This window comes from Mirounga angustirostris, unplaced genomic scaffold, assembly GCF_029215605.1.
Source record: "Mirounga angustirostris isolate CCGP_5_RB_7025 unplaced genomic scaffold, mMirAng1.0.hap1 SCAF_13, whole genome shotgun sequence".
Classification (NCBI taxonomy): Eukaryota; Metazoa; Chordata; class Mammalia; order Carnivora; family Phocidae; genus Mirounga; species Mirounga angustirostris.
This window is the reverse complement of record NW_026991721.1, coordinates 64,614,671-64,635,559: the sequence shown is the minus strand read 5'-3', so window position 1 is coordinate 64,635,559 and position 20,889 is coordinate 64,614,671. Positions and strand designations below refer to the sequence as shown.

General features: G+C 42.2%; 1 protein-coding gene across 1 annotated transcript in view; it reads right to left on the bottom strand.

Moving 5' to 3' along the window:
• The window catches only part of MICAL2 (microtubule associated monooxygenase, calponin and LIM domain containing 2), a 210,713-nt gene that overhangs the window by 19,844 nt on the left and 169,980 nt on the right, over positions 1–20,889 (bottom strand). Inside the window, exons 31-33 of the mRNA XM_064577105.1 lie at positions 9,898–10,013; positions 5,902–5,991; positions 3,048–3,141 (exon numbers count right to left, since the gene is read on the bottom strand). Coding sequence (XP_064433175.1) covers positions 3,048–3,141; positions 5,902–5,991; positions 9,898–10,013 — 300 coding nt within the window. The remainder of the gene's footprint in view (positions 1–3,047; positions 3,142–5,901; positions 5,992–9,897; positions 10,014–20,889) is intronic.

Below are 20,889 nucleotides of genomic sequence, written 5' to 3'. Positions count from 1 at the left end.
CTAATGAATAACTCCTAGGAACAAAAGACCCTTTCAGGCTGGCACACGTAATTATTAGAGGAACCTTGCATAACTGTCACAGACTACTCATGTTTTCAGGCCTGTCTCTAAATTTGGTTATTCACAACCTTTATAGCTCAATATTATTGCCTAACTGTGATCATTTTCTAATTATCCTAATAATACCTATTAAATAATTCCCATTAAATCACTTGAACCAGAGCGGTACAAGCCAGCTCAAATACAACTTAACCTAATAAGCATTGGTCATTCATTAAGCACCAGGGCAATCTTTTAAAGGGGCTGAATAGAATATTAAACTGCAAAGGGATATTGTTATTGCACAAATGTTATTACAAATTGGAGTGTATTAATTTCGACGCCTGGTTTGCACATCTTCCATTTGGTTTCCTTCAGGGCCGCTCCCCTTGACTCGACTCTTCCAGGCTCCAGCCCCACGTTGATCTGCATCTGTCACCCACACAAGGATAATCAAGGGAGAGAAAGGCCCATGAACGGAACAGGGGAATTAAATTACTAAGGATGTAAAGGGAATGAAGGGAATCCATCTTCTGGCTGGGTTGACACACCTTTGAAAACAGAAGCTGGCTTTCTTCAGCTGATAATTCAAAATAGCCTTTCTGTACACTTGGGGGAGAGGGAGATTTTCAGAAGCTTGAGAAATGTGGGGCCTAGAATTTAAATTTCAAGCGGCAAAGATGAGCAAGTCAATTCTTTCACGGGGCATGAGTGTGATATTTAAGAGTACTTTGTACAAATGATATCAGGTGGCTTTTGTTGAATGCCTGCAACGTGGTAGGCACTCTTGGGAGGCACTCTGCCCACCAATGCCCTTAATTCTCAAAATGACCTAGTAATGGTAAGGATTATTAGCTCCATTTCTCACATAAGGAATCTGCAGCCCGAGAGGTTAAGCGATTCTCCCAGGGTCACGCAGCCTAAATGCAACGGAGCAGAATTTGCACATGGGGCTCTTGGATGCCTTTCCCCATCAGGCCACCCTGCCTCCCCAGCAAACTGAAATGTGCCCCAGCTTTGCTGGCTTATCCTTTCCATTTCTAAGGCTCTCGCTGAAACCTGTGGACTCCCAAAGACCAGTGCAGAGCCTTCTTGATGGGGAATCTGGCCGTATGGACAACAAGGGCAGTTCATTGTACTGAGCACCCCAGCAACAGCTGTAGAGACAGGCAGAGACTCTCACTCCAGGCAAGAAACAGTTACTATTTTTGTCATGAAGTCTACTCCTGATAGGTGGATTTGGGTTATCTTTGCAAGGAAATGCACAGTGTGTTTTAGTAAGGAAAGGAAGAGGGGCACCTGGGTGGCTCAGTCGGTTAAGCGTCTGCCTTCGGCTCAGGTCATGATCTCAGGGTCCTGGGATCGAGCCCCATGTTGGGCTCCCTGCTCAGCGGGAGTCTCCTTCTCCCTCTGTTCCTCCCTCGCTCGCGTTCTCTCTCTCTCAAATAAATAAATAAAAATCTTAAAAAACAACAACAACAAATACTTACTAATCGTCTATCCCATGCCAGATGCTGTGCTAGGACTTCCACATAAATCGTTTAGGCCAATCCTCACCACAAATCCAAGCTATGATGATCACTCCCACTTTACAAACCGGAACCGAGGCTCGGAGGGAGAAAGTCAGACCCCAGCATTTCCCTGAACCACGCCGCTACTGAGGCTCACACTGCGGGGCCCCTCACTTGGTTGAGATCTCACAAGGCTCTGGGAACAACCCTCCCAATTTTGCCCACGTGACTCTGTACAAAGTTCAGTCCTCACAAAGTCCAGGCTGCTAGCATCACTCTCAAATAACTGAACTTTTGAGAGAATTGAAATCCCAACCTTCCGCTATGTTGTTGAACAAGTACCATGTTGCTTAAGCGATTACACACAGAGATATGTTTTCAGGGTCTGGTTTTTCATACGTGATATCCAAAATGCAGAAGGCTAAAGACATCACATCCGAAAACTAAAGAGACAATACCACCCTCCCACCCACTAACTCTAAGGGCCCCTCCAATTCACTAGCCATAAACTAGTGCTGGGCTGGCTTCCAAAAATGTAGGTTTCTTTAAGCCATCCCTCACCTCGGAATCCTTTGCTGACTCCTTGTTCACTGAGGCACTTCATGTCTTTTCACATTTGGCCTTTGCAGGTGCCGTTCTCTCTTCCAGAACAATCTCCTCGCCTCCTAGGTGAAGAGGCGAATTCCTATCCTTTCTGTGGTTTCCATCGTCATGGATCACCCCTTCCACATGCTTAGCCTGAATGCCCTTCTCCCCAAGGTTAGCGAGGAAGCTCGTGACGGTGTTCCCCATGCCCCATGTCCCCGAATGCTTGTTCCTGTCCTTCTGTAGGGAAGTCTATTTATTCACGTGTCTGCATCCTTCAATGGACCGTGAACCTCTCAAAGGCAGAAACTAGGCCATGCTCATCGTTATAGACCCACTGTCTTCATGTCCCCCACATGGTAGGTCTTCACCAGAGGAATTCTGTTTGGATTTAAGAGTCAGAAGCTATTGGTGGAACACTTATCATTTCTTGTACCAGGCAATACACTAATTTATTTTCTTTATATATATTTTATATCTAATTTCTTCTCTAATCCTTGTATCAGTTCTAAAGGAAACCATAAATATCCCCATTTTAGAGGAGAAAATGAAAGGTCATAGAAGTTTAGAATGTGACCGGCCCAAGGGACACGGCTAGAAAAGGAAGAAAGGACTTTGAGTCTAAGTCCGGGCTTTGATTCACTACTAATGTTGTCTGAATGGTTCTCCTGAATTTCTCATTGGATTGCCAAGAACATTCACACTTGCAGAAGTGAGACTGGGCAGTCCAGAAAGCCAGGTACAAGGCCCACAGGCTGACCAGGGCCCTAGGAATTTCAAAGTGGACCGTCAGTTTGATTTTGGAAACCTGCGTTAACAGTTGCACGGGGTGACAGCATGGTTGGACCAGCACGATTCTCAGACCATGGACGTGGGCCCACACCCACCTCTCCCATCTGCCGGGCTTCCTACCTGCTTCTCCTCTCAGTGCCTTCTCCAGCCTCACGCCTTGGATCTCCGAAGCCCTCTGGCGCTCCTCCACCTCCTCCAGCTGCCTCTGGATGGCCTGCAATGCGAGGATCGTGTGTCACGCGGGGACTCTTGAGGGGCAGAGTCACGTGAGAGGGCTGATTCTGCTACTTACTTTTTAAGAAGAAGAGGCCCTATCCCTTATGATGTCCCTCCTTGGGTGAGGACCTCTGAATTCCCAAACAACTAGATCTTGATGTCTCCCATCTTTAGTGTGAAAACATAAAGCAAGGAGTCTGTCTCTAAGCTCAATCTGCCCCCACATAGACATGAGGACAGTCGTCTTTGACCAGGCCAACCACACAGATGTGCCCTCAGACAGAGGATGCTGGGCTAGGTGGGTGGTTCTCACGGCTCCCAGACTCTCCCGAGCCTTGGCCTCTGACTATGGTCATAGCATACGCAGAGCGGCAGCCTCTACTCAGAGTAGGATGAGGTTCTGGGGGCAAACACAGAGCACGATCACATTCCATTTTGCCAAGAAGAGCCAGCAGATACTTCCCGAGAAGTTGGTCTGGAGCGGGAGACCCCGGGCCAACTCCCAGGGCTGGGTGTGCCTTGCTCGGCGTGTCTAGCTCCCATCCTGAGCTATAGATTGCACCTCTTCTTTCCCTGTACCACAGGGCGAACACCCAGGGGCCTCTTAATATGCAAGTGTGCAGTGGCTGTGAGTAGTAGATTATGAAGACAAGACCCCGTGAGCGACAACCTCACACCCTCCCTAGACTCAGGATTGGCACCTATTCACATTTGAGTTTGCATTTACGCTCTTAGTTTTCCTACGGCTATTTCTCTCTTGTCTGTATAAGGAAGGAAAATGAGGGGAAAGCCTCTCCCCGTATACATTCTGTTCCCCAGCAGTTTCCTCTGCTTTCAAACAGCATGCTGCCAGAAGGCACATCTCTTGGCAGAATAGACATCGCACCTGGCTGAACCGGGACATGAAAGGAGCCGGCAGCTGTCTGGGCAGGTAGAATGTGTGTGTTCTTCCTCCTTTACCTCACTGCAGCTCTGTCTCACCCCCTCTCCTCCTTAACTCCACATCTTCTCCGTCTCCCCTGGATTCAGAGTACAATCACTGAAGTACCTCCAACCCTGTGAAGAGACGCGAGCTGGGGTTGGGCCTGAGCAGCCACCTGGCTCTCCTCGTCCCAGCTAAACATAAAACCCGTCCCAGGGTTTAATATACAATCTGAAATAGATGGCAATTCTATGTAACGCCACCATAATTTCACGCCCTCTCTCTCTTTTAAAGACAATTCTATTTTTATAAATCCATCTCTTGATGGCAGGATGTTGAATCACTCATGGAAGGGAAACATTTGAATGACTTTATGACCGACCATCATGCATTTATGGCTCTATGGTTGTTATAGACTGAATCGTCCCCCCCACTGCCCCAAATTCATATAGTGAAGCCCTAACTCCAGTGTGACTGTATTTGGAGATAGAGCCTTTAAGGAAGTAATTAAGGTTAAATGAGATCATAAGGGTGGGCCCCCAATGCTGTGGGACTGGTGACCTGATGGGAAGAGAGACATCTCTCTCTCTCTCTCTCTCTCTCTCTCTCTCTGCGCCTGGGCACAGAAAGAAGGCAGTGTCTACAGGCCAGGAAGAGAGGCTTCACTAGAGAGCAGTCCTGAAGGCACTTTGATCTTGGGTTTCCAGCCTCCAGAACTAGGAGAAATACATCCCTGCTCTTAAGCCACCTATTCTGTGCTATGTTGTCGTGGCAGCCGAGCAAACTAATACAGTGGTCAGTCTTCAGAAACCAAGGATGAAAATCTTGAAGACTAGAAGGGGCTAGCAGATGAGGCTTCCAAAGGCTATCATGGTCCTTATCACCACCTGCAGTCTGGAGGGAGCACGTAAGGAGGGGGGCTGCCAGTCTGCCAATCCATATCCCTTTAGGGGCCTCGTTCTCACAAGGCCAAGTTACAATGTTTCAAGGAAATCTGTTTCAGAAGTTGAGAGGGGACAGAGGGACTTTGTGGGGATTTTCCCTGTCTGCTAGGTGAAAGGGGTGACTCCCTTGTCAGTCACTATGAAGGGTAAAGGAGTTTGGGTTAAGCGGCTTCCTTCCTCAACAAGACTACATGGCCAGATAAAGGGGGTAACTGCAGAAAGGAATAGAAGGGAACATTGCATGAATATGAGTGGTCACTCTAAGTCCTTCTGTCCTAAAACCTCGCTATTCTTCAAGGCTAAGTCTGGGGTCCTCAGGGACATGGAAAATGCCTTGACGTTCTGCTTCCTTTGCCTGTCTGCGACAGATGTGGGCAGACCCACTTGGGCAGAAATGTTAGAGCTAACAATCAAGACAGGGAATCTATATTGAAATACTAGATGCTTATGTTTTTGACGAACCTTGGAATAGAGACAGCTCCTGATAGTTGTCAGTTCAGCAGGGACACTGGCAAGAAGTCAGGGGAAAGTTGTATCCTCACAGAGGACAAGACTAAGTCCACTGCTATGTGGCAGTCAGGGCTTGGGATGGTTCCCATGGCCATGTGTTGGCTGTCATTCCAGGCTCACTTTGCAGGATACACGTTTGCAGAGGGAAAGGCAGTTGGGAGTGGGCCAGCTCAACACCTGGGCTCCTCAGGCCCCTGAGTCCCACCAGGGATTGAGTCAGGGCTTTAGAATGGCCACAGATCTGGTCATTCAGAGAAGAGAGACTGACCTTTCCCCCAGCCTGCCTCCCCCAATACAACAGAGACTTCCACAGGGTTTTCCAATCCAATTTCCAGGTCCCAGGCCCCAGGTTCACTCATTCAAGTCAAGTTTGTTTTCTGACCTGAGCTTTATGAAGTCTTTTCAATTCTTCTTGCTTAACCAATTGTTTTGTGGCTTTCTCCAGCTTCCTTCTTCTGAGTGTCTTCCTCTCCTACAAAAACCAAAAGAGAAGAAAAAATGTATCTGAGAGAAATGGGGTTAAAATCTGCAAAATAATGACAAAGGCTTCTAGTTGCTCCAAGCAAACCATTGCTTAGCTTCTAGAACACTGATGTCCAATAGAACTTCCAGCGATGATGGAAATGTTCTAGATCTGTGCTAAAATATGCAAGCCACTAGCCACCTGTGGCTATTGGACACTTGAAATGAGCTAGCATGAATAAGAAACTGATTTCCCTGGGCTTGTAAAATCCAGAACACTCAAAATCGATGCACTAAAATCTTGATGCTCTCACTTCCAGGTTTGAAACACCAGAGAAAGGAGCAGTTACAGTGCGGCCAGATTCCCACAACTGTAAGCAGAGGAGACACTTCTGGTTGCAGAGAGAGCAGAGAATACTGGTGGAGCACTGGGCCCGGGCGCCTCGCAAAGCTGGCATCAAATTCCAGCTGAGCTGTGTGAGTTTCAGCCTGCCGCACAACTTCCTGAACTTCAGAGCGATGAAAATGATTGAGTGCCTACCTTGTAGGGATGTTATAAGAATTAACTGAGAGAATGTGGGTCATGCCCTTCCTAGAATACTTGAAAAAGATATGGGATAAATACATAAATAGCATGATTTTTATTATTAGTGGCATGATTATTAGATTATCATATTATAAATCAGCATGATTATAATTTACGAAAATCAATTATTTTTTCTATGTTTACAGAGTAAAAGTTCAAATTGAGCTAGTTTTACTATGGGTTTGTCTTCTTGGAGCATACTCATCCACTTTCTACATATTAGGATAAAGATTAGAGCATGCTAGAGATTTCTTTCTAATGCTGGCAGAGACAAATATGGAATTAAAAATTTGTTACAGCTAGCCTGGTGCCTGGGCAGTCAGTATCTGTGGTTGAACTGGGTGTTTGCCCATTAAAGAGAGTATAAATCCACAAGGGAAGAATGGACCTCATAGGCGTACCCCAGATACTGCCAAAGGAATCCAGGTCCATGATGGAGGTCAGAGATTATGCCTGAAAAGCGCCTACATTTGCAGGGCCATGTGGATCCTGGTCATTCAGTCACCCATTCCATGGATAGGTATGGGGAGACCATCATGCTCCTCAGCAAAGCAGCCAGCTTGGAGGCCTCAGAGTGTCTACAGATTGTCAGTGAAAACATTGATCTTGATGAAATTTAATTTTTTTAGAATTCTCCTTAGGATCTAGAATTGTAAAGATCTTTTTCATCCTTGGAAGGAAATTCTAGCTCTCAGAACTGAAACTTATTCCGTATCATATCATCTCTATTTCTAGGAGATAACTTCCAGATTGACTGTCAACCACTCTGGACAGAGGGTCTAGCCCATTTGGCGGGGGGGTGGGGGGATGGAACCCCACCATTAGGCAGTCTGAATCTTTCTGGAAATGTTAGGGCAGAGGGGCATGGTGGAGATCACTTGTAGTTGTTGCCCAGAGACTGTCTAACTCAATCTATACACAGACTCACAAATATCTCTTGAGCTTCCATTATGTTAATTTATATAATAAATCCCAGCACATCCTGAGTGCTATGTGGCAGATATTACGCTGATTACTTCACATGTATCAGCTCATTTATTCCTCAAATTACACTTACATTATGGATAAAAGGCAATGAAATCTTGGACCAAAATAACTTGCCCAAGATGGCCCAATTAGTCATTGGTAGAGCCAGGAGTTAAGGTCAGGTAGCCTGAATCCAGCATCCACGTTTTCAGCTGGTCTGCACGGCCTTTCCTATGCCAAATACTGCACAGGCACATCAAGGACCCCTGCCTTATAGAAATGTCAAGGTTTCCTCCTAAATTAAGACCATTTAATATAATTTCAAGGGGAGGGGTGTGCCTTGACAGCATTACACCATCTCAATACTTCCAAGCAGCAGAGCTGCCAAACCCTTCCTGTTTTGTCAAGAGTCAGCAAACCAGAACCTGGAGGAGGAAAGAAAGTCACTATTGCCTTTTATTGGAAGATGTTGACACAGAAAAGAAGGCTGATTTGTTCATAAATGTTCATCCAGTCTTATGACGAGCCGGGCTCGGTCCTTATAGCCTCAATGGTGGCAATGCCAGCAGAGAGAGGCAAGGACAGAGGCTCGGGGCGAGGAAGGAAAAGACGAAGGACAGAGAAAGGGAGAGGTCTGGCAGGACCCTGGACGAGTGCCTGCCCCAGTCTCCCAGGTCCAGGCCTGGCTTTGGGAGGGGAGGGTTGGGGAGGGCCCAAGTCCAGGGGAGGGGTGGAGTGTTCACATCCTGTCTCGGGTTTCCTGCGCAAAGGTTCATTTGAGCTGAGTGGGCTCTGTGCCAAGGGGCTGGGGACACACCTGTATGGGACAGAAGAGATAAAGAAACCAGAGGGGGGAAAAGACCCTTGTTCCTTCAGGGTGGGCCCTTGGGAAGTAGTAAAGAAAGAACTTTTGGCCAGCTTCCCTTCCGGTAAGAGTGGTCAGAGGCCAGGTGAAGCAGGCAAGCTTTTCCACACCGCAAGCTTAAGTGCTGACAGGCTCTGTTCTGGGCCGGCAGGAGGACAAGGAGCTACTTGCAAGGCTTGCCCTAGATCTCATGGTCTTGCTATTTGATGTGTTTGGGCTATTCCATTCTCTTATTCTCCGTGAGTGTTGGAATGGCTGTTAGAACGGCTGATGAATGTCTGTATTCATTTGAATACAGACTTAACTCAAGGTCACTTAAGGGGATGAGAGGGACAGGAACAAAACCCCAGGAATCAACATAACACACCAAATTCATTTGTGTTGAGTACTGAACTAATCAGAGATGCCCACAGTTAGAAATGAGAAACGCATACATATTCTCTTTCATTTGCATTCCCTCCCTCTCTCCCTGTCTCTCCCTCTCCCCTACCACACACACACACACACACACACACACACTCACACACACACTCTCATGCTATGTCCCAGCCCCCTCCTGATTTGCTCTAAGGTGGGCCGTGGGGAGCTAGAACCCCCGAGTGACTTGAGATGACACCAAAGTTCCTAATGGCAGATACGGAAAAGTTGAGTCTAAGTAAATAAATTTGGTTCTCTCCCTTTCTCCTCAGATCCTCACTGCTCCAAAAAATAAACACTGTTAGCACAGTGACCTGCTTGTCTGTTCTCCTGGGAAGCATTTTAGGTCCAACCATTCATCCCTCAGTCCCAGTGAAAATGCTCCAGCCGCAGTAGATCAAGAAAACAACAGTGAGGTTTGGTCGTGGGATGTGTCTTCATGTATGTAACACACAGATGCATTTAAAGACGTACACCAATGTTTGCATTTTTAAAATCTATGGGTATGGGAGTTGTTTGAAGTGTTTTCCAGAAATACGTTCACGAAGCAAAGAGAACGGCCATCTCCCTAGCCAGCACACAGCTAGTCCCTTCCACAGCAGGGACTCTTGGAGTATCCATGTCTAGATGCAACTGCATGGTTCATTTCATATTTCTGATTAGAATAAACATAACATTTTCCATGCAATCTGCCTCTAGTGCTTCTTAAATGAAGCTGTGTTTCCCCCAGGGAAATATGCATCTGCTTATTGTAATTTTTTCGATGGCTTGCTTGTTGGACCACATATTAAACCCACTTTAAGAGCTGCAGTCACCAAATGATTTTAAGTAAATATGTCTGTTTTGGGTTTTTTTTTTTTCTGCCAGTTGGAGTCTCTGAGAAAGGCAAGCTTCTAAAAGTTAGAAAAAACCAGATCATTCTTGGGGTGTTCCAGGTAAAAAAAGTGGTTGCTGTCAGATGCAATGAAACATGCTCCTCCTAACGAAAAACCACTGCCACTGGAGTCCACATTGGGTCTGAAACCTGGATGGTAAATGGCCCCCGCAAGCAAGGCCCTCTTTGGTTGGCCAAGTGTTGTTACCTTTGACCGCAAGGAAGGCTGGGGATGAAAGTCTTCATCTGCAGAGGAGGGGCTGGTGGAGGAGGTAGAAGAGGTGGTCCCCGGCACTTGCACTTGGATAGGGATGTGTTTGGGACCTGAAATGGGAACAGAAGAACTCACTGAAATCCCAGCTTCTTTTCCTGCCTCACGACCCAAAGCTGCCTCTCCCTTTGCCCTTCTTACCGCATTCCCTTCCTCCCTGCCCTTCCCTCGCTGCACCTGCCATGAGCAGGAGGAGACAGAACCTAAGGGCAACTGAAAATTTGGCCCTCCACGTTAATTACATTTCTGGGTCCCTGCCAAGGGCTTTGCAGCTCTCCTTTCATATTTTTTTTAAAAAAGGCATTATGCAGAAATCAATTAATTCCTTAAACACCATTTATATGGTGTGTTGCTTAGAACGCATTCAGAGATGAAATCTGTTATTAAAATGCTTGTCTGAAGTTAGCTGAGTTACCTAAACGCTCGTGTAAGGTTCGTTCTGCAGAGTAATTGAATGCAAGAAAGTCAGAGCCAGCTCTTAAACAAATCGCCCTTCTGTGGCTCACAGCATCTGGCACCCATTTTTACTACATGACATCTGCTCAGTATAAAAGAGCTGGCGTCAGAATGTCTGGTCATAGGAAAAAAAAATCCCAAATGTAATCAGAAGCAAAAGGACTCTAAGCCTAAGGTTTTATCACATAGTCTCATGCAACATAAATATTTCATTAATTATGGCTAAACAAATGCCACTTTTATTTTCCCAACTTGCAGATATTATCACATCATCGAAGTGATGATTCAAATGCCAGGAAAGGCAGTTGAAGATAGGGAGGGCTCAACAATGCAGGGCCCAGGGGAGAGCTGAAGTCCAGGAGATCTGCCAACCTCTGAACAAGAGGTAGATGGTTAGAGGTGGCCAAGGGCCCGTGTTCACTAGAATCTCTTTGTGATCTAGCTGGGGACCGTGTGGGGTAAAGTCCTCCAGGTGCCACAGGAGGCTTTTATTCTTCTCAGCAAGAACATCTGCCCCTGCACATCATCCTGATGCAGAGTTAATGAGTAATGTCTGGATGAACCCATGCTGGATGCTGACTATCGCAACCCGTGAGGACTCCATGAGAGGAAATGTATGAATCGTTGCTCGGCCATGGCAGCCTATATCCGAAGAGAAATATGTGTTGGGCGGGGAGGGGGACGGAGAAGCAATTCCATGTGACTCACATTCCCTCCAGCCTGCCTTTTCCTCCCCGTAATTTCCAACGATTTACCCCAGTGGGAGAGGCCAAGTTTTAGAAAATAAGGGTAATTTCAACCTCCGGGAGCACATTTACATATGCTGTTATTCAAAGCAAAATAATGCGGAACATCTATATAATAGCACAGCCTCCCTGGGGAAGGAGTTAACTGTTTTCCACTACAATTTGCCAGATGGGGAAGCTCAGGTGAAGAGAGCATCAGAGGGCAGCATAGTAATGGAAGGAGGCACCATTGGTGGTGAGCTCAGATTGTCCTCCAACTCCGGCTACTAGGTTACTATGGAGGAATGTAGTCATGGAGTGTTCACTTCTTAGTGTGCGAGCCTGAGGAACTAACTTCACCTCCCTGAGTTTCTGGAGCTCACAACTTCTAACTTGCAGCACTGTAGTAGAAGAGTAAAGGTAATCGATGGAAGGAGCCTGACATGGTGCCTGGTTCATTGGAGATGCCTAAATAAATCTCATTGTCATCAGCAGCAGCAGCAACTGCCTCATCGTTATCATTGATCCAAATCAACAATACCGCAATATTAACAACACTGCCTAATTAACCTTCATTGTACAGAAGTAGAATAACCTAAAGTAGAAACTTCCAAAAATGAATATAGTAGTTCCACTGCATCTTATTTTGAAACCGAGAAGAAAATATTTCCGAATATAATGCATTTCTTAAACTTCTGGCAAGCGTTATATATAGTTACCTCTGAATCTCTTCCCCTTTACTCCCTTCCACCACAGAACCACCGATTCCAGAAATTTACTTTTCAATTGCAAAGTTAAAAAAAACTTGGCAGCATTGTTCCACTCTGGCTATAATGGAGTGACTGATTCTGGGATTGATATCCCATCGCAAAGCACTAGAAGTCAGGACAAAATCTACGAAGCAGCTGTTTCCAGACATTGGACAACAGGCAGTGCAGAACTGTGATAAACGTAAGAACAGAAGCAAATGAAGCCCTACAATCACACTAGCTTCCTCCCTAGAGGCACTTTCCAGGCCACAGTGCAGGTAGGAAGAACCTAAACAATATAGCAGGTTCGTTGAGTTGAAAAGACAGGGATCAGAGTTTGAGTGAGTGGAGGCAGCTGGAATGTGTCAGGGTAGGGGGTAGAGGAGAGAGCTATGCAGAAAAAGCACGTCAGGAATAATCACAGAAGTCCTCTTGAGTCTATTGCTTAATAGTAAACTTTAGACGCATAGACAGAAATTGCATGAGGTTGGGCCAGTGACTGTTGGAAAATTATAGGCTAAATAGCCTCTAAAGCTTTTTACAGGATTGGGAAATACTCAAGTTCCACCCAGCTAGGGTAGAACAAACTTTGGGGGCATTAGAATAGAGGCCACAGAAGAGTCATACTTTAGTAATAGGGATAAATGAGCCCTAGGGTAAAGGTTATTATAAACTGTCCCAAATAAGCTTAAAAACAACCTTGAAAGAAACAAATTCATCTTCAAATTACACTACTGTCTGCCAAACATTTTTACTGTTTATACAACATTCTTTAAATGAAGAAACAAAGTCTAGACACCCTACAACGTAATCGTCACCAAACCTAGCAGCCAGAAAGCAATTACTAGATTGCAAAAGAGCAGGACAACAAGCTCATCATCAAGAGAAAAATCAGTTAATAAAAGCAGGCTTGGGGCGTCTGGGTGGCTCAGTTGGTTAAGCGACTGCCTTCGGCTCAGGTCATGATCCTGGAGTCCCAGGATCGAGTCCCGCATTGGGCTCCCTGCTCAGCAGGGAGCCTCCTTCTCCCTCTGACCCTCCTCCCTCTCATGCTCTCTCTCTATCATTCTCTCTCTCTCTCAATAATAAATAAATAAAAATCTTTAAGAAAAAATAAAATAAATAAAAGCAGGCTCAAAGATAATGGGATTAGCAGACAAGGATTTAAAAATAACTATTATAAATATGCTCAGGAATTTAAAAAGATGCATGAACAGAATGAGGAGGTAAAAAATATAGAAGAAGAACCAAATGGAACCTATAAATATGGAAAATACAAAATCTGAAATGAATATTTCACTGGATCAGTTTAATAGTAGATTAAACACTGCAGAGGAAAATAGTCTGTGTAATTACGTAACAACAATAGAGATTACCCAAAATGAAACACGGAGGGGAAAAAAGACTGAAAAACTGAATAGAACTTCAGTGATCTGTGAGATAATATGAGGTGGTCTAAAATATGTATGATTGGCGTGCCGGAAAGAGATGGTGGGAGATAGAAAAAGTCATTTATGTAATATTGTTGAAAATCACACAAATTTAATGAAAATTGTAAATTCCAAGAAGTTCAATAAGCCAGAAGCAGGGTAAACATAAAGAAAATCATAGCAAGGCTCACGATAATAAATTTGCTGAAAACCAGAGGTAGAGATAAAATCTTAAAAGCAGATGAAGAAAAATGATATATTACATACAGAGAAACAAAGATAAGAATGTCCATGGACAACTCATCAGAACCTAAATAAGCCAAGAGATAATGAAACATCATTAAAATGCTGGAAGAAAAGTCTGTCAGTTGATCATTCTATATCCAGTGAAATGATCCATTCAAAATGAAGAAAAAATAAAGGCTTTAGAATAATTTGTTGTTAGCAGACATACATAAGAAAAATGTCAAAAGAAGTTCTGTAGCAGAAGGAATATAACACATGGAGTGAAGAGCTCCAGAAATAGTAAATATAAAATAATTTCCCTTTTGGTTTTTAACTTCTTTAAAAGATAGTCAACTATTTAATGCAGGATAGTGTGAAATAATAAGAAATATATAATTTGGTCTCTGTCCCACATTCCCACCAATATTTGGTCTTTGACTCCAGTTCCTGACACAGAGCTCCTGAAATGCTTGTCATTCTGAGTGAAGAGTTCCCAAGTCCCTTGAAATTTCTCATGATAGGAGCACCTTTTGTTCTAATGAAGTGACTCTTGGTGAGTTCCTGGAAGATGGCTGGTCATTAGAGAGACCAAGCTGTGACTAGAAAATCTCAAAATCATTAGAAATTAAGCAATACTTTTCTGAGAACCAATGGATCAAGGACAAAATAAAAGTAAATTGAAGCTGATGGGATAAGAATATGGCATAACAGGGGTGCCTGGGTGGCTCAGTCGTTAAGCATCTGCCTTCGGCTCCGTCATGATCCCAGGGTCCTGGGATCGAGCCCTGCATCGGGCTCCCTGCTCAGCAGAAAGCCTGCTTCTCCCTTTCCCACTCCCCCTGCTTGTGTTCCCTCTCTTACTGTCTCTCTCTGTGTCAAATAAATAAATAAAATCTTAAAAAAAAAAAAAAGAATATGGCATAACAACATAACTAGGATGTAGCTAAAGTAGTGATTTGAGGGAAATTTAGAGCTTTCAGTGTACACACTGTGCAAAAGAAAAGCTGAGAATTAATGCTGTAAGATCTATTTCAAGAAGCTAGAAAAAGAACCAACAACTGAACCTAAAGAAACAAAAAGGAAGAAAATAATCAAGATAAGAACAGAGTATGAGAGAAAATAAAAACAAAGCAGAAATAAAATCGAAAATTAACAAAGCAAAAATTTGGTTCTTCAAAAAGATATAACATTGATGACTTCTAAAAAGAGAAAGAAAACACAAATTACCAACATTGAGGATGAAAAGTCCTCCAGAGTATTCAAGGAAGCTATTGTACAATCTTATGACAATATATATGAAAATTTGGATAAAATGCACAAATTCTTTGAAAAACATGACTTACCAGAACTGACATAAGAAGAAATAGAAAATCTTGATACTTACATATCTATTAAAGAAACTGAATCCACATTAAAAACTACCCTACAAAGAAAATACTAGGCTAGATGACTTCATTTGTGTTCAAATGTTTAAAAACCAAATAACACCAGTGTTAAAACAAACCCTCTTCCAGAGAATAAGAAATGATGGAACGCTTCTCAACTTGTGTTACAAGGCTAGCATAAATTTGAATCCAAAACCTGACAAAGATATTGCAAGAAGGAAAATTTCAGACCAATAATTCTCATGAACATAACTGCAAAACTACTAAAAATGATTAGCAAATCCAATATAGTGATACATAAAAAGATGATACATTATGACCAAGTTGGGTTTACTCCAAAACATTTTCAAATCTCTATAAACAATCAATGTAATTCAGTACATTTCCGATTAAAGTAAAAAACAAACAAACAAACAAACATGGGGAGCCTGGGTGGCTCAGTTGGTTAAGCAACTGCCTTCAGCTCAGGTCATGATCCTGGAGTCCCAGGATCGAGTCCTGCATCGGGCTCCCTGCTCGGCAGGGAGTCTGCTTCTCCCTCTGACCCTCCCCCATCTCATGCTCTCTCTATCTCATTCTCTCTCTCAAATAAATAAATAAAATCTTTAAAAACAAAAAAAACATGATTATCTCAATAGAATTAAAAAAGCTTTTCATTAAATTTATCATTATTCATGATAAAAAGAGTAAGCTAAGAATAGAAGGAATCTTCTTTAAATAATAAAGAGTACCTATCTTAAAAATCAACAGCAAACAATATATTCAGCAGTGAAATATAATCCCTCTGTTATTGGGAGTAAAAGACAATGATGTACATTCTTAACATTTCTATTTAGCATTTATAGGCAGTCCTAGGCAGAACAATAAGTCAAGAAAGTTAAATAAAAGGTATACCAACTGGAAAGGAAGATGTCAAACTGTATTTGTAGACAACATGATTATTTATATAGAAAATTCCACAAAAAAGCTCCTAGAATAATAAGTGAGTTTAGCAAGGACAATATAAAAAGTCAACTGTATTTCTATATATCAAAAATGAGCAACTGAAAATCAAAATGAAGAAAGCCATTCCATTTATAATAGCAACAACAACAAAATGAAATACTTCAGGGATACATTTAATAAAATATATGCAGAATCTACACAATGCAAGCTCCCTAAGAGAAATGAAAGAAAACCTAGATAAATGGAGAGATATTCCATTTTCACAGACAGAAAGACTCAGTAGTGGTCAATTCTTCCCAAATTGATTTATAGATGAAAACCAATCCCAATCAAAATTCTAGCAGACTTATTTGTTAGAAATTGACAAGCTCATTCTAAAATTTATACAGAAACACAAAAGACCTAGAATAGCCAAAATAAAATTTAAGAACAAAACTGGAGGATTCCCACTACCTATTTTCCAGACTTACTCTAAAGCTGCAGTAAGCAAGAGTTCATGTTATTAGTTTAAGGATAAACATATAGATCAATGGACAGATTAAAGAGAATAGAGATATACCACACATATTTAATTATCTGTAAAGGTGCCAGAATAACCCAATGGGGAAAGAATAGTCTTTTTAACAAGTAGTGCTGACAATTAGATATCTATAGACAAAGAAACCTTGACTTTTATTCACTATAAAAAATTAATTAGAATTGGATTATAGATCTAAGCCTGGAAGCTAAAAACTGTAAAAGTTCTGAAAGAAAGCACTGGAGACATTCTTAGTGACTTTGGGTTTAGGAAAGATTTCTTAACTATAACTCAAATTATAAAAGAGAAAAATTAATAAATTTGACTTCATGAAACTAAAAACTTCTTTGAAAAATGTTGTGATGAAAATAAAAAGACGATCCACTAACTAGGAGAAAACACTTGTGAATAAAGATCTGATAAAGGATTTATAGCTAGAATTTTAGGAACTCTGGCTAAATAGAGGACTAAGAATATTGTATATTCTTAGATCAAAATACTCATTATTCTAAAACTAGCAAATGTCTATAAAATAATCAATTAAAGACTATCATTTTTAACTGTACCAAAAAATTGAATACTAGGGAATATATCTAATGAAAATTGTGCAAGATCACTATAATCACAAAACATGGACAGAAACTGAAGAACACCTCAGAGAGGTGTCATGTCCATGGATTTGAAGACTCAATATTGCACAGACGTTAATTCTCTCCAAATTTATCTATAGATTCAGTGTAATCCCAATCAAATGTTCAGAAAATATTTTTGTGGAAATTGACTAATTGGTTCTGGAATTCAGATGGAAATACAAAAGGCCAAGAATAGCCAAGATAGTCTTGAAGAAGAACAAAGTGGAGGGTGTATTCCAGGCTGTGAATATTTATTATAAAACCACTTAATGAAAACAGTGTGACTCAGGCATAAGAATAAACCAATCAGTGGAACAGGATAGAAGATCCAAAAACAGACCTGCCTAATTTATGACAGTGTCACAGCAATAACATGGTGGGGAGGGGAGGAAGACAGCCTTTTTAATAAATGCTGTTGAATTAAGTGGATAACATAAAAAAGTAAATAAAACTTTACTCTACCTCACAGAATATACAAAAATCTATCTGAGTTTGGTAGTAGACTAAACTGTGAAAGGTAAAATAATAAAACTTCCATAACTGTTGTACAATAGAAATATAATATGAGCCACACATATAACTTAAATTTTTTAGCAGCCACATTAAAAAGTGTAAAAAGAAACAGATTTGCAATTAGTCTTACACATATATTTTATGTAGCCCTAAATTTCAAAAATATTATCATTTCAACATGTGGTCATATACAAATTATTGAGATATTTTACATTATTTCATTCATACTAAGTCTTCAGAATCTGGTACATGTTTTATACATTCCTGTTTAGGTGACACATTTTTAACAGTTAAAGTAAAATGTAATTCAAAAGGTTGTGCTTATTTTTTTTTTTATAGATTTTATTTATTTATTTGACAGAGAAAGACACAGCGAGAGAGGGAACACAAGCAGGGGGAGTGGGAGAGGGAGAAGCAGGCTCCCCGCTGAGCAGGGAGCCCGATGCGGGGCTCGATCCCAGGACCCCGGGATCATGACCTGAGCCGAAGGCAGACACTTAACGACTGAGCCACCCAGGCGCCCCAAAAGGTTGTGTTTAATAGAAGAACATTTTCCATTCAGTATTTAAATTGAAATTTCTTAACATTAAATTAAAAATTCAGTTCCTCACTCATACTAGCCACATTTCAAGTGTGAAATCATGGCTACCATAATGGACGGCACAGTTCTAAACAGTAACACAGAACATCTTTATGACTTCAGAGTAGGGAAAGGTCTCATTACCAGGGTGCAAAGCCAGCAATAAAGGAAAATACTGATAAATATGGCTGCATTAAAATAAGTATTTATTTATAGAAGTTTGTTAGTAATATTTCACCTTTAAAGAGTGAAAAAGTGAGCCTGAGAGTGGGAGAAGATATTTATAATACGTTTTTCTGACAGAGGACTTATATCCAAAATCTACACAGATTACAAATCAATAAGGAAAGGGCTGTCTACACAAGAGAAGTATGGGCAAAACGACTAGAGAGTTCACAAGAGAATATCTAATTAAGCATGTGAAAATAGTGCAACAAGGTTAGCAGGTAAATGCAGATTATAGTTTTGGGGTTTTTTTTTGAGATTTTATTTATTTATTTGACAGAGAGAGTGAGAGCAAGAACACAAGCAGGGGGAGCGGGAGAAGGAGAAGCAGGCTTCCCGCTGAGCAGGGAGCCCGATGCGGGGCTCGAACCCAGGACCCTGGGATCATGACCTGAGCCGAAGGCAGACACTCAACGACTGAGCCACCCAGGCACCTGGTAAATGCAGATTAAAACAATAATGAGATACGTCCATAAAAATGGTGCCATCCAAACACAAAACAAAACAAGACTGAGACTGCCAAGTGTTGCAAAGATGGAGGTCAAGGGGAGCTCTTATTTCCGGCTGGAGTGTGTATACACTGGTACAACCACTTTTGAAAACCGTGGGACAGTATCTATTAAAGCAACCCATGTACATGCCTATCCCATGACCCAACAAGTCCACTCCCAGGCATACACTGACCAAGTCTGTCTTTGAACAAACTTTGGGCAAGCTCCTCTGAGCCTTCTTCTTGGCTAGGCCTCAACCTTGGCCTGTAAAAACTACAGACTCCCCACATAAACTACTTAGCCCACCCACTTCTTCCTACATGGAAGGAAGTAGGAAGAAAAAGTACCTGCCTGAGAAAACTCAAAAGCTGACAAAGGAATTTAGTGTTTGTTCTAGCCCACACCTGCTGATAGGTCCCTGACTACCCTTTCTTAGAACAATTACTAAAAAGGGCTTTAAAGAATCCTTCCCCTGTCCTTTTGAGATGTATATGTGTCTCCTACCACTCAGGAATGTCTTTCTCAAGGACGTGAAAGCCAGTCCTTTGAAAGGTAATCATCAGGAAGGCTAGGACTTCTGTCTCCCAGTCTTTATGGGAAGATAGAATCCTAACTTCAATAATTGTCAGCTAACACACATTGAGCCTTTGTAATTTTTCACATCTTTGACGCTACTGAGTCTCTGGTCAGCCCCTCCCTGTTCCCTCAATCTCCCTGTAAAGCACCCAGCCACCTCTGTATAAATCAAAGGTGAGTGCAGTTCATATTGGACTCTCTCTTCTGTTGTAATAGTATGTTGTTAATTAAAATCCATCCTTAACACTTTTCTCGGCATCTGGCTTTATCTTTGACAATAGCCAATAGAAACGATCGGTCTAAGAAGGCTCAAAGCAGCATTATTCACCATAAAAGCAACTGAAAACACTTAAGTGCCCAGCATCAGAATGCACAAATAAATTGTGGCATATTCACACAAGGGAATAAGAGGTAGGGAGGCAAAGAATGAACCACTCCTGCACATGACAATATGGATCCCCCGCCCCCACCCCAATAATGTTTAACGGAAGAAGCCAGGCACGATATAGGCTTGTATTTTCTGTTGTTGTGAGAGCAAGGAACTCAGATTCAGCACCTACGAGACCCGTTTATTGTCTCACAGTGTGTAGGTCAGAAGTACAGGCAGGCATGGCTCAACTGGGTCCTCTGTTCAGGGTCTGACAAAGCTGCAGTTGAGGTATCTACCATGCGGGGGTCTCAGCTGCAGCTCAGAGTTCTCTTCCAGCTCATTCAGGTTATTAGCAGAATTCCACTCCTGGTGGTTGTAGGAGATGGGGCCCATTTTCTCACTGGCTGCCAGCTGGAGGTCTGTCTTAGCTCCCAGAGGCCTCCTGGACATAGGGCCTCTCATAGTATGTCAGTTTACTTCTTCCAAGCCAGCAGGATCATATCTTCCTCATCCTGCGAGTTTCAGGAAAGGCCCCATCCTTATTAAGGGCTCCTCCGATTAGGTTAGGCCTACCCAGGATAATCTCCCTTTTGATTAGCTCAAAGTCAATTGGTTTAGAACTTAATTACATTTGCAAAATCCAGTAACCTAATCACAGGAGTGAGATCCATCATATTCACATTCCCACCAGAATCAAGAGGACGAGATTCTACAGGGCAGAAAGCATGGGGTCCTCTGAGAATTCTGCCTACCATAACACTGAATGATTCAATATTTATAAAGTCAAAAACCTGCTGAAGTAATCCAAGATGACAGAAGTCAGATGGTAAGCAAGTACTTTTGTTGGATGTCACATATATGTGGGAAGAGGCATGATGGAAGCTTCTGAGTGCTGGTGATTTTCTATATCTTGATCTCAGAGGTAGTTGTACAAATATGCACTTTACTAAAATTCATCCAGTTGTGTACTTAATATTTGTGTACTTTATATATTTTATACTGCAATAAAGATTTGATGCAAAAATAAAAAAAGACGTTCTCAGAGTGCCTTGTTTAGTTATATACAAGAAGGATAATCTGCGTTAAAATTGTTTGTATAAAATCAGCAAT